This window comes from Patiria miniata, unplaced genomic scaffold (genome assembly GCF_015706575.1).
Source record: "Patiria miniata isolate m_02_andy unplaced genomic scaffold, ASM1570657v1 HiC_scaffold_9, whole genome shotgun sequence".
Lineage (NCBI taxonomy): Eukaryota > Metazoa > Echinodermata > Asteroidea > Valvatida > Asterinidae > Patiria > Patiria miniata.
In genome coordinates this window covers 9,811,197-9,822,459 of record NW_024037076.1, presented here as the reverse complement: position 1 = coordinate 9,822,459, position 11,263 = coordinate 9,811,197, and the positions used below count along the sequence as shown (strand labels likewise).

The 11,263-nt window shown below is 41.3% G+C and overlaps 2 protein-coding genes across 4 annotated transcripts; one reads left to right on the top strand and one right to left on the bottom strand.

Moving 5' to 3' along the window:
* Positions 1-323: 323 nt before the first annotated feature.
* LOC119720724 (N-alpha-acetyltransferase 80-like) lies at positions 324-4,123 on the top strand. Of its 3 annotated transcripts, none has more exons than XM_038190541.1 (2): positions 324-500; positions 2,138-4,123. In XM_038190541.1, the coding sequence occupies exon 2, from the start codon at positions 3,221-3,223 to the stop codon at positions 3,827-3,829; it is 609 nt and encodes a 202-aa protein (XP_038046469.1). In that variant the 5' UTR covers positions 324-500; positions 2,138-3,220; the 3' UTR covers positions 3,830-4,123. The 3 variants fall into 3 exon arrangements, with proteins under 3 accessions (XP_038046469.1, XP_038046468.1, XP_038046470.1); XM_038190540.1 differs by having other exon boundaries at positions 2,134-4,123; XM_038190542.1 differs by having other exon boundaries at positions 325-500; positions 2,138-3,151.
* A 3,569-nt stretch (positions 4,124-7,692) lies between these two features.
* LOC119720091 (UDP-GalNAc:beta-1,3-N-acetylgalactosaminyltransferase 1-like) lies at positions 7,693-9,742 on the bottom strand. The gene has a single exon (XM_038189623.1). The coding sequence runs from the start codon at positions 9,538-9,540 to the stop codon at positions 8,143-8,145; it is 1,398 nt and encodes a 465-aa protein (XP_038045551.1). The 5' UTR covers positions 9,541-9,742; the 3' UTR covers positions 7,693-8,142.
* Positions 9,743-11,263: the final 1,521 nt, after the last annotated feature.

Sequence of the window (11,263 nt, the reverse complement as noted above, 5' to 3'; positions counted from 1 at the left end):
GAATTGCAGGTCACGCAAAATCAATGAGAGCGTAAATTCATTAGCCCTAATTATCCCTGGCCCCCTGCGTCCTCAGGGCCACAGGTACGATCCCCGAGCGAAAGCTATTTCGTGAAATACACTTACCGTGAGCACACACAATGTTCTGCTATAGCAAGCAGGGATTTTTCGCTATAACGGTATTAAGCAAAGCCTTGTCTAATAAGTTCCGCCACATCCACCACCTCCCTACCCCCAAATTCTTCGTCTGTTACTCAACACTTGAACAGACTTGTGCGAGTTTAGCTTTCAACACTGCTATAGTCTGGAACCCTGAATCATTCTTCCTTTCGAAAAACGAAGTGATATATAAGCCACCTGCGCTGCCTGCTCTTGCAAGAATGGACGGCGTGCATAGAAACAAACCTAACATTTTGCTTTGAAACGTACAAAAATTCCTTCGGTTTAGACTCCAACACAATTGTCAGTGGCGTTGAGAAGTTGGCTCTTTTTTTTAACAGGTTGGTAATTTTTCTATTTGCACACGGAGGTGAGGTGTATTCTCTTTACGAATTTAAGGGTTCTTTGCACCATGACCACGTACGTACGTTCGCGCATTAGAAAAATGTGTGAGGGCGCTATTCATTTGGTGACCCTTTTTCTACACGCCGCCTACCGTCGCGTCATGACCGTATGCGTTCGCTCGCCCCCCCCCCCCCCCCCCTTCTGAAAACAGGGCGCTGGGAAGGGCAGATGAGCTTCACAGAATCTTGTGAAGGAAGTTGGGGCAAGATTAGCAGATTAGGCCTACCATATGCGAAGTTCACTTATTTTCCTCTGTATTGACTAACAAACAAGCCCCCAGGCCCAGATAGCAATTTCATGTCATCAAAGTCAATTTGAGCAGTGAGAAAATACAAGCATTTTCTTAGAAAACACTTAGAATTTTTCAGTCCACTCTCATAGGGTTTGTTCACAGATAGCCCCATAAATGTGGCCTATTTACTGGACTGCCTCCGTAAACATAGGCCACACGTCCACAAGTACAAAAACGTGTCGCACTTTGCCAAATTTTGATTTTCACACATTAGGCTTAGTTTGTAATTTTGTTTTTGCTTTAGAAGCATACTCACCCTCTTTATAGGCTAATCAGAAAGTGCTGCCTTTTTCAGATGTCTATTTTTCGTGTTTTAGAGAAAATGTGAGTTCTTTTGAGCATTTCAATCATATTTCTGCACTCTGCATGCAAAATAATCACACTGCACTCTGCCTTAAGCGTACACTCAATTTTGAAAATATGCTTTAAATCCATATTTCTTTGGTTTGCAGATTCCCATGGAACCCAAAGTTGTAGGCCTCTATCAAATTTTTTTTTTCTTAAGTTTTTTTCTACAAAACCACATCCAACACAAACTATGTAAAAACTATATACGCAAAATGTATTATCCTCATTAGCAGTGCACTTCCATGAATCAGCCTTACAGGTTTAATGTACGTTGAACATGTTGAAGGCTTTTTGTTGCACGTTCATTTAGTTTGAAATCTGTGGTGTTGTATGGTCGTGTTCCCGTTAGTTTTTTGAGCTATAAAATCCATGAATTTCTTACATTGCCAGAGCCCAGACTATTGATTTATTTCTTTATATTTATTTTAAAGATGGACCTCGACTAAATGATTGTGTCTGTAGTGCTGATGGTAACCCATAGCAACCAATGAAAAGATCACTCATAGACTGAGTGGTTGACATAAGGCCAAGTAAAAAGAAAACATGTTTAGCGTCCTGCTTTTTGGAAAAAAGAAGGAAGGAGGAGGCCCTTTTTTCTTTTTCTTTTTTTTCCAAAACGACCGGCTGGCTATTTTACAAGATGGCCCCCAGCTTTTTTTTTAAATGGGCGCCACTTTGGACTCAGGAAATGACATACCAGCTTAATATGGGCTAGATGCAACAGACAAAGAGGCCAAAATGATTTAAAATTTATCATTATTTCAGGGTTTTTTTTTTTTCAATTAAAAAAAAGAAGAAGAAAAAGGAGGCAGCCTCCAAAAAGGATTTGGCCTATTTCATTTTAAAGAACACAACCCAAATAGCGTGGAAATGCTATCTTTGATGTGTACACATTCTAACAATAATTTTGTGCTCCTTGTTTCGCATAGGCAGTTTAAATGAGCAGACACAAGACTGACCCCGAGTCAAGACACTTCATCCATCAGCGATACCAAGACACGGCGGTGGTGGTCTTCAAGGAGCAACACAGGGCGCTGCGCCAGGCCCTCTCCCCCTCCTCACCGACACCCAAGGCTGCCTGGCAGGGCGACGCCCTGGCTGACGACGGGGGCGCTTCTTCGTCGTCGACGACCTTCAGCTACAGCCGCTATGGTAACCAGGCTGTCATCGTGCATCAGGACGGGACCTTGGTCGCCAAGCGAGACATGGGTGCTGTGCAGTCTGCCGTATGCGTCGTCATGTGAGGGCGCCCTTGCACAGGATGAGGCAATTATGCAAGGACGCTTTTGACCCTGAGACGTCATGCGTTCTGGATGTTTAGCTTGCTTTTAGTTTATTTGCATCACAGTGCGCATTCCTGCCTGTTTTCTGTTCTCAAAGATCAGACTTTTGCGGCAAGCCATTTTTGTTGGTGCCAGTTTGTACAATGTTGTTAAACGTTCGACCGCTAACAGCTGTCATCACTGTTGATGTCCTAGAGGTGCGTATTATATTGTGCTGCATGAATTTGTAACTTTACATATATGTACGTACATGTACATGTATGTAGTTTCAGAGTAAAATCTTGAGTGTTTTAGGTTTTTAGTTCCTGGGTTGTTTGCCATTCGGTCACAGTGTGTTTTTATAAAGGTAAAGATCTCATTATTAAAAAAAAAATTTATTGAAGCTTCCCTTGGTTGCTGTTATAGTCTTTATGTGATATTGCATTGTGTATTGCAAAGAAACGTGCAAAAGAAAAGCCCAAATTGAAGTTTTCACAATTCATGTTTGTTGGGATGTATTTAGCTAAGCTCCTATGTCTAAAGGTATTCATATGAAATTATTACAGGTTTGTTTGTACTTAGATTGGACAGTGTAATATGTTTTTTTTTACGAATTTGAGATGTTAATTTGTATATGTGCAATAATCTTTTAAGAAGACTTTGTTTCATACATGACATGCATGTACTTGTTGTTTGTGATCATGTTCTTTATTAACACATCTGAACAATTTTTGAAAATTGTGTTGTATTGACAATGGCAGTTACATATACCCTGATACCCTTGCACTTGAGACAAGACTTTATACCGGCTTGCATCAAGGTCTTGAAACATGAATGGCCGCAGTGCAAGGCAGAATTACTGCCCAGACTAGAGAACGCAAAATGCACCGGTTTGTCATGCTCACTCGGTCTGATCGAACATAGGGACCATGCCCTCCCTAAGGACACTGTAATTGGTCATGTCCGATTCGTCCCAGTCACAAACCGACCCAAAGCTGTGTTTATCGAGGGCCAGTGCATTGACGGTGCAAAGAGAGGCCGAGGCCTCGGAAAGATCATTCGGGACCGAACAGAGGAGTTCCTAGGGAAGTTAGGCTACCACGAAGTTCACTTGCACACAGATGCAAGTCATAAAGGATTCTACCTCAGGCAGGGATACAGGGTCCATAAATTTCTGGTGCACACGGGAGGCGCAAACCTGCTGAGGACTTTTGGTGATGTTGCCAGTTGGCATGGCAACACCGCATCCCGTGGTTGGGAGGAAGAGTATGAGGGTCCCATAGCAACAGAGGAGGAGGTTACCGATGGGGTCTTGGGGTTCTTCTTTGTGAAATCTCTCGTTGAGGTCTCCACCCAAGATTAAGCAATAGAACAAGAAAGAAACTGCATTAGGCAAGTTTCGAACTTTTGAATACATATTTTTCATGTCGCAATTCCCCTTTTTTATGGGCCTTGTTCGTGAGATGGCCACTTTATACATTGTGTTTCCCAAGTCTGTTTAATTAATTGTCGATATTTTATTGAGAAGGTGCCAGCCCTTTAATTGCAGTGCTTGACTTAACTTTAAAACCTTTTTACATTCCGATTAAAAAGATGAGAGTACTGTTTTGTCGATATTAAAAACTATGCATTGAGCAGTCTCAGTCAGGCTAATCTATTATTTGCTTCAGTTAAATCAGTTTCATTTCTAGTCACTTTAACTTCAACCAATGGCAAGGTTTGCGCTTTGCCTTTTTTTTTAAAGGGCCATGTTATGTAATTTTGTTTAATGTAATTTTGTTTAATGCAATCCTTGGAAATGCACCTTTCTGTCCCATTGAACCGTATTTTCAATTTTCATTTTTCATTTTGCCATTTTTAAGGGCTTTTTTGTGCCTTTGTGGTTTTAATTCTAATGAAAATCTGCCTATTCATGAGCAAAAGTGTGATGTCATTTCAGGCAGAAACCTCAATGTTACAGCTATTTCAGCATCAAAATTTGCCCCCACTTTGGATATTTCTCTTTCTGAAATGTTTTTTTTTCTTTGGTGATTGGTTATTGTTGTTTCATGGCATTAGGCCAATGAGCAAAGTTTTCCCACAAACATGACAAATGTTTTCAATGAGCAACTTTTGGGTTCACAATTTTAACAGAAAACCCTAAAACTCAACAGTGTCTTCCTGAAATGTCATCACGGCAAGAGCGCCCTCATTTGTCAAGAACAGTATGGACAATTTGAAACGTTTAAAAAAAGTGCACTCTTCCATAAAAAAAAATGACCAAAAAGTGATGTCAAATAGTTTTAATACATTTAAGAGGAAAAGAAAGTTGCACAAAATATCAGCTCAAGAAAAATTCATATCATGGCCCCTTTAAGGTGACTGACTAGTGATAAATTAAGGTGGATGTAGTAGTATTTCATGACGTACCAAAGAGGCTGCCTTTGTTAGCAGGCTTGTTTATTAAGTCTTGAAAAAACCTGATTTTCTGAGCAAGGTTTTTTATGCGTTGTATGAAAAGTTGTGCAATTTATTATGTATAGGGCCTGTGGCAAATTGTTTTTTTAAATGTTTCTATTTAAATGTTTTGAAATTCGCGAATTATTTCAATAATAATTTATATCAAATGTCTGAAAGCAAATATGTCCATGATAGGTAGGGGCCGTCCATAAAGTATGTACACACGAATGGGGGGGGGGGGGGGCCTTGTTAACATTGTTAACATGCACAATGTGCATTGCTTTCAATACATGAAAACAATGTACTTTCTCATATTTACACCTACCAGAACCAGTCAAAATGCTGCTAGAATAGGGTAGACTTAAAATTCCAAAAAGGAATACAGGCCTGGCCGAGTAAAAAAAAAAAACGAAACTGAAATGTCGGGACTATTGTTTTAGCGAAATTCTCCATGTAGCACTTTCAAAATCTAGCATATGAAAGCCCAACTCATAAGCTTTCTTTTAGCACAAGAATCATTCAAATCACTCGTATACTTTTCAAGTTACGGAAATTTAAACACAACCACCGTTTTAAAGTTCTGTCCACGGATCACAAAAAAGTGTGTTCTTTCAGCAAAACAAAAACAATTCACATACATCCCTATGTGATTTGTTTACAATGTACGTTTTGCTGAAAGAACACTTACCTTTTTGAGATTCGTAGACAGAACTTTAAAACGGTGGTTGTGTTTAAAATTCCGTAATTCGAAAAGTACATGTAGGCCTACATGAGTGATTTTAACGATTCTTGTACTAAAAGAAAGCTTATGAATTGGGCTTTCATTTCCTAGATTTTGAAAGTGCTACATGCATAACTTCACTAAAACAATAGTCCCGACATTTGGGTTTCGTTTAGCGCGTGTGCGATTTCGTACGGGGAATTTTTTTTTTGGGGGGGGGGTCTAAGAGTCGACATTTCGTGCGTAGGCATTTCATAGACGGCCCTTAGTTATCTACATTGTATGTTAAGTTGTTACTTGCATTATATCACCTTGATATTTCATTGTATATTTTTTTCAACCTCATGAAAAGTTGCTGAATATGATAATTAAAATGTCATGCAAATCTCTATTGTTTAAATTGTCTACTTAACTAAAGTGTGTGTGTGGGGGGGGGGGGAGCAAGGGATTAAATTTGATGAGTTTTAATTAAACCTGCATTCTGACGGAGCCATGTTATTACGTGGGTCAATATTGGTCAAGACCCCCATTGGTGTGTTAAAAGTATGTCAGGGTGGGGAAGGACATTTTGACCGTTTGTGACCTCTTAAATAGCAGGAGGGTTAATGGCAGTTAGTTGTGAAATGATACATTTAACCGAGATTCACCAATTTTCAACCATGCAGTTTCGGTTTAATCTGTAGATCCGAAATTACTCGAGTGATTTGGAAATAACAAAATGGAAGTAAACCAAAAACGTTAGCCTCAATTTATACGATTTATTGTTCCACAGAATGAACATAATATTGACAACAAGTTTGGCCTAAAATGTGAAGCAGGTGCCTGTAGCCACAGCTGTGAACAGAGCCCTGGTTTGGCAAACCCCCGTTCCAAACAAACCTAAAAGTACACGTCATCAGTCGAAACATCTGTTCGTGGTTGGTTGCATTATGTATTGACTTTGATAATGGCTGCAAACTTTGAAATGTTCCTTAGACATGTCAGTGGAACATTGCATTCATTTTTAAAATACCCGCGTTCTGGTTTGTTAATCTTGAGTGAAGAATATAAGTCATTCAGTACGCAAATAAAAATCAGTAATCATAATGTCATGACTGAATGATGTTTTTCCCAGTTTGTTATATTTATATTTATTTCTAACAGTTGAAATATGAATCTTAAAAAGAAATTGTCAAACTGTTTTATTATTATTTTGAAGTCAGTTCGCGGCTCGTGATTCTTACCTTTCTGATTGGGGTGAACATTATCAAATTGAATTGCTCATGAAATTGAAATAAATTGAATCGCTTATTAAATGTTCGCTTTTTTCACTGTTATTGTTGATGAAGTAATTCAGATAAATATTTATTAACCCTCACTCTCTAGCAAGATTTAGTAGAAACCATTTCAATCCTGGCAAATTCCAACAGCATATGGGAAGTGCCAACTGCGCACACATATTTCTTTCTGACTTTGATTCTGGAGGTGTGCCGCAACCCAATGTAAAAGACTGTCAGTTTAGGGGTACTGTATCCTGAAAAGATTCAAACAACCATGCCGTTTCACCAGGTTGAGTACTGTGAAGGCCAACGTTTCAATTTTGGATTACATGTAGGCTACAGGGTGAGACAAAAAAAAGCGAAACCCAAATGTCGGGACTATTGTTTCAGTGAAGTTCTGCATGTAGCACTTTCCAAATCTAGGATGTGAAAGCCCAATTCATAAGCTTTCTTTTGGTACAAGAATCATTCAAACCACCCACGTACTTTTCAAGTTACGGAATTTTAAACAAACAAAAATAGGTGTGCGTTTTTTCTGCAAAACAAAAACAATTCACATGCACATAATTATGTAGGCTACATCCCCATGTGATTTGTTTTCGTTTTTCTGAAAGAACACTTATTACCTTCTTGAGATCCGTGGACAGAACTTTAAAACGGTGGTTGTGTTTAAAATTCCGTAACTTGAAAAGTACATGGGTGATTTGCATGATTTTTGTACTACAAGAAAGCTTATGAATTGGGCTTTCATATCCTAGATATTAACAGTGCTACATGCAGAACTTCACTACAACAATGGTCCCAACATTTGGGTTTCGTTTTTTTACTCACCCTGTATATCACAGATACCGTTCGATGCTGGCAAACTACAGAGGGTATTATTAAAATATTATAAAGGGTATTTCTACGGGCAATACTTTGAATTATTGAAATCTCAAATTATTTACATTGACCCTTATCGCCTCTCCGCTAAGACCAATAACCAGTTTTGGAACTAAAAAAGTCAGGGCGTGCCCCAAGCGCGATAGAAGTAATTTATTAATCACGCTGGGCATTCATCAACGAGTTTTATTTTGCTCCGTTACACACTTTGCCTCAAGGTGGGAAGAAGAAGTTACCAGTGCCATGCTATGGGACACGGAGCACCACAGTTTCCCACGATTTGTGAGGAATAAAGCTTAGCTGACTCTGTTTAAACGAGCTGTCTTATCTTTCATAGAAAGTTTTGCAAATCATCCGAATCTCGCTTTGTTAATGTCAAAATCCCCTGTCCGTGCATTCAGAGTACCTGTGTTTCTCCTCCACCACATTATACACATGCATGACTTCCGTAGGTTCGATGTCGAAGACGAACAGCATGTTGCGGTAATGGCAGAAGTTCTTTGGTCTCTTGATCAGGACAAAATGGTCGTCGTCGGTGATTGGTACGCCCACATTGTAAGCCAAGAGTCCCACGTAGGCATCCTCCATCGCGATGGGGGTGATGTGGCCGAATTTGGGAACCATCTTGTGCACCACGTCCATGGAGAGCATGTAGAGAGGTCCCCTCGCAATATTGGGGAAGAAGTTCCGAGGGTAGTCCGCGCTTGGCACGTAGAGCGGGTCTTCCTTGTCCCGGATCGGGCGGTCTTCCCGGAGCGTCTTGCCGACGTACAGGTCCGAGGCCTTGTTGAGTTTGTCCGTGATCCACGGTACGATCAGAGGCAGGTTGATGTAGACCTTGATGCTGGTCTTGAAGATGTAGCTGGGTCTGCAAGACATGGGGATGTCCTTGATCGCCCACTGGAATCCCAACATGACCTTTCGGGTTACTTCTGACGATAGGTCCTCAAAGTCACCTTGGAGGACATCCCCGTAACTCTTGGATTCCCTCTCGATCTGGGCATCCTTAGCCTCGGTCCGTCCCATCACGAATACAGTCCTCCAGCTCATAGACAGCTCCTTGGCCTCGGCTATTCCCTTGGGGATCCCCCAGGAGCGTCGGACGGCCGTCCTTGCTAGGACCTCCGACGGCAGACACACGACCAGAAACACGACGTATGGTTTCTCCGGGCACTGCAACTCCGGCGTGTGGATCACGTCAACGGGGAACTCCTTTGGTTTAGGATGCGGCTCGGGAGGCAGCTTATTTGGACCCTGGGGCTGATTCTTCCAGCCCGGCGGAGGTAGCTTTGGGATCTGAAAGGCTTGGGCTTGGGCAGGCTGTTCTCCACCGGCTGCCTGGAAGACATTGGGTCGGTGCATACGATTGAAGTTCAAATCCTCGCGCCCACCTGCATCCAAACCATGCGGGTCATCAGCGGGCACCAAGATGTGATGGAATTTGGGATTTTTGGCTCGCTCGTCGATGGCAGCTGCTGATCCCTCTTCCTTGGGTCTGGATATAAGGTAGACGATCAGAACGACGGCGAACAACATTGCGGCCAGAGCTAGCGTGGTGGGCCGGCCGGTCAGTGGGTTGACGAAGGACGGCACACGGCCGCGTCGCTTCTTGTTTTTCCCGTTGTTCATATCGGTGGGTTGGACGGTCGCCGACGATGCGACCAACACTTTCTCCTTCTCTCCCGCGTGTGCGCTCTCTGGTTCCCCGGACATTGAATGAAACTCGTAGGTCACAAAATGTCGTTTGGTTAAAAAGTCCGCCGCAGTAACCATTCTGGCTCATGGGCGGGGAAAAACTAAGAACAGACTCCAATATTCAAACAAATATTTGCTGTAGCCCTTCATTAATAGCTCAGGGAAAAACAGCTGGAATAGTAAAAAAAAAAAACCGAGAGAATTTCATTTACATTTGATTAAGTATCGATCACTCCCTGAACGCGTGGCGCGTGCATTTCTGTGCACAAATTTACGTAGAAATCACAGTATTCTTTTCCATGTTCATATGCTCACAATTTTGTCAAGTACAAAACAATCGATGCTATGCAAACTCGGGGAGGAACAGCTGTTGTAACTCGACGAGGCGCCGTGTGATTGGTCAAAAGATCGATCGATACGGCCCGGATCTGATGCTTGCGGTTGAAGGACCAGAATAAAAATGCTCACGTGTGACGGTGTGAACAGTGGGTATGTTGGGTAAGGAAGTACACGTATCAAACCGCTTACGTGAACGTTTTGTGTGGGCTCTTTCATGTCATCGGCTGAGTTAATATTTATTATAGATGCAGAGGTGGAGATTTCCAGTTTCATATAGGGAGGAACTCTGTATGTTACAGGGGCATTGGGACCGCTTCCACTAGATACGAGTACCCTCAATTAGAATTCTGATGAAGACAAAAAGAACCATTCTATTTTTTTTTTGCCCTTATAGTACCCTATCCAGAAATTAGGCTCCTAGTCCTAGGTATAGTTCATAGGTGCCCCTTTACAAATATGACCTTATACGACAATGATTTTATACTGGAATCTTTAGCTGTCCAAGACCTTAATAACTTATCGAAACCATATATGTGTTTTATACAATCTTTATGGCGACTGCTCTATGTTCCGACACCCCTATGCTCCGACACCCCTATGTTCCGACAACCTGCACATAAGATTGTGTTACTCCCGGTTAGGGTTAGGATTTAGGGTTAGGAATAGGAATATGTGCAGTCGGAACACAGGGGTGTCGGAACATAGGTGTGTAACCATCTTTATGAGTGAAAGAATTACAAACAAGACCGTGTTTGCCTAATCCTGCTGGATCCGAAAATCTCAGTTTTCAAATATTTTTGACTTGGTCAGTGAATCAGTCATCCACAGGAAATTCGGGCTGGCTCGTCGGGTCCGTCAAAAAGGAATAAAATGTTACAAACTTTCATTTGAATTGTGGTTTGGTTTGGGATATACATTGTAGTTCTGGACTTGGAGTTTCAGTTAGAAAATGTTAAGGGGATACCCCTGGTGACCTTGGCTGTCATGAGGTGTTAGTCCCTACTTGACGCTGTGTTCCTTACAGAATTCAGTCTCTCGAGCCTTCCTCGATCATCTAAATGCACAAGTGACAATTGTTCACCCTTCACAGATTCTTGGTAAGATTTGAATTCAGTGATGGCTTTTACTATCAAGGCTAACCGTCTCGTTACCAAAAGTGTTAACAAAAGTGTTAACCCAAAAGAGTTAACAAAGCAGAAACGATACACGAAGACAACCTCTTTTAACAAAATGTACAAAATGTCTTTGGTGATTGTTTTTATTGCTACCTGAGTAACAAAATCTCAAAACTAGACAAGCAGACTCAAAAGGTCCGTCATATACAAAATGTGCCAAAGGATTAAGAAGCATCGTTTTCATGTAACAAGAAAGTAAACATATCTTAACTTTAATAATTTTTGGAACGGTCACTGACAGTAAACTTCGATTACTTTTCCAACAGCCCAATAATGAATACAAAAGA

Coding starts and splice junctions, on each gene's coding strand:
- LOC119720724 (XM_038190541.1), top strand. CDS start 3,221: ATGGCAGTTACATATACCCTGATACCCTTGCACTTGAGACAAGACTTT.
- LOC119720091 (XM_038189623.1), bottom strand. CDS start 9,540: ATGGTTACTGCGGCGGACTTTTTAACCAAACGACATTTTGTGACCTAC.